This window comes from Penaeus monodon, chromosome 15 (genome assembly GCF_015228065.2).
Source record: "Penaeus monodon isolate SGIC_2016 chromosome 15, NSTDA_Pmon_1, whole genome shotgun sequence".
Classification (NCBI taxonomy): domain Eukaryota; kingdom Metazoa; phylum Arthropoda; class Malacostraca; order Decapoda; family Penaeidae; genus Penaeus; species Penaeus monodon.
This window is the reverse complement of record NC_051400.1, coordinates 8,118,536-8,119,809: the sequence shown is the minus strand read 5'-3', so window position 1 is coordinate 8,119,809 and position 1,274 is coordinate 8,118,536. Positions and strand designations below refer to the sequence as shown.

General features: G+C 39.1%; 1 protein-coding gene across 1 annotated transcript in view; it reads right to left on the bottom strand.

Moving 5' to 3' along the window:
• LOC119581726 (zinc transporter ZIP9-like) overlaps positions 1 to 1,274 on the bottom strand; it is a gene marked incomplete at its 5' end in the record, with an annotated part of 10,719 nt that overhangs the window by 5,731 nt on the left and 3,714 nt on the right. The window contains 2 exon segments of the mRNA XM_037929853.1: positions 500 to 577; positions 923 to 1,063. Of these exon segments, the coding sequence (XP_037785781.1) occupies positions 500 to 577; positions 923 to 1,063 (219 nt within the window).

The window sequence follows — 1,274 nt, the reverse complement described above, 5'->3', positions numbered from 1 at the left end:
TGCATTCACCACAAGCGCAATCTACTATTTGATAATATATTCTTGGAAAAAACAAGAAAAGAATACTGAGAACAAACAGTGAGTGAGAGAACACCACCAGACCACCACAATAACTGACCAAGGAACTGTTCCATATCCCAAGACTAAGTAAACTCATAATTATCATTAGAAAGTAAAGGTGCAGTAAGGTGTATTTGTCCCTGTTGGAGATATCTTTCTTTCAATCTGTCTCTATCAAATTGTATAAAAGATCATTCTCTCTCCCTCCTTCTCTATTTTCCCCTCTTCCCCCATATCTCCTCTTATTCTTATCTGCTTCACTCCCTATCTCCTTATCTCCCTCCCACCCTATCCCTCACTGTGTCTGTCCTGTTTCTCTTCTATATGCAAATCAATGACTAGGAGTTTTAGAGTAACCTTACCTGTTTCTGTAGGATTAAAGCTAGTTAATGATCACATTTCAAAATGAATTAAAAGTTCTAAGCTCCAGCGATCTTACCTGCAGCATGTACCACTAAGCCTAAGGTGGCTGTCAGCGAACTTCTCCTTCCTTTGGTAACTCCATTCTCTGCATCACCTGTGTATGCCATATTACATTAGTAAAGAAGAACATGAACTTAACTGCTATGCTGTGCAACATACATAATTTAAAGAACTAAGTTTGTGTAATGAAATTCCTCTTGATAAATATCTCATTATAAACCTACAATGAACAGCTGAAGAGAATTTTACTATTATCTTTGGATTATTTCCACTGTTCTCATTGCCAGAAAATGGGAAAGTAACTGAAAGTAGTGGGTTGGCCAACACTCCAATTGTTTTTACATACTCTTGAACTGAATAAACAGAATTTAATCCTTAGAGATTCTCCTTTCAGCTGTAGAACATGCAGCAACTTCAATGTGCTGCCAGTAAAAATCACCTGCTTTGCGATGGCCACCTGAGCACTGGTCTATGAGCAACATCAACAGGAACCCAAGGACAAGCGGTGGTCCGATGAGGTTGTGTGGTTCTGTGTGCGCCTGCTCCTCACCAGTGTGGCTGTGGCCTTCAGTGTGACTGCCTGGAATAATAGATTTTGATCTGGTCACCAAAAATCTGTGCATGTAAAAATTCCTCTTACTGTTGAGATATGTATTTAAATAAAGATATCTATAGTGGTACTGGTGCCATCTAGTGGTACTTTTCAATTGTTTGGTTCTATTTCCTGGACAAAAGCTGCTAGAGGTACTGCTGGTAGTTCTAGGGTCATTATCCTTGTGGTTACAGAAATT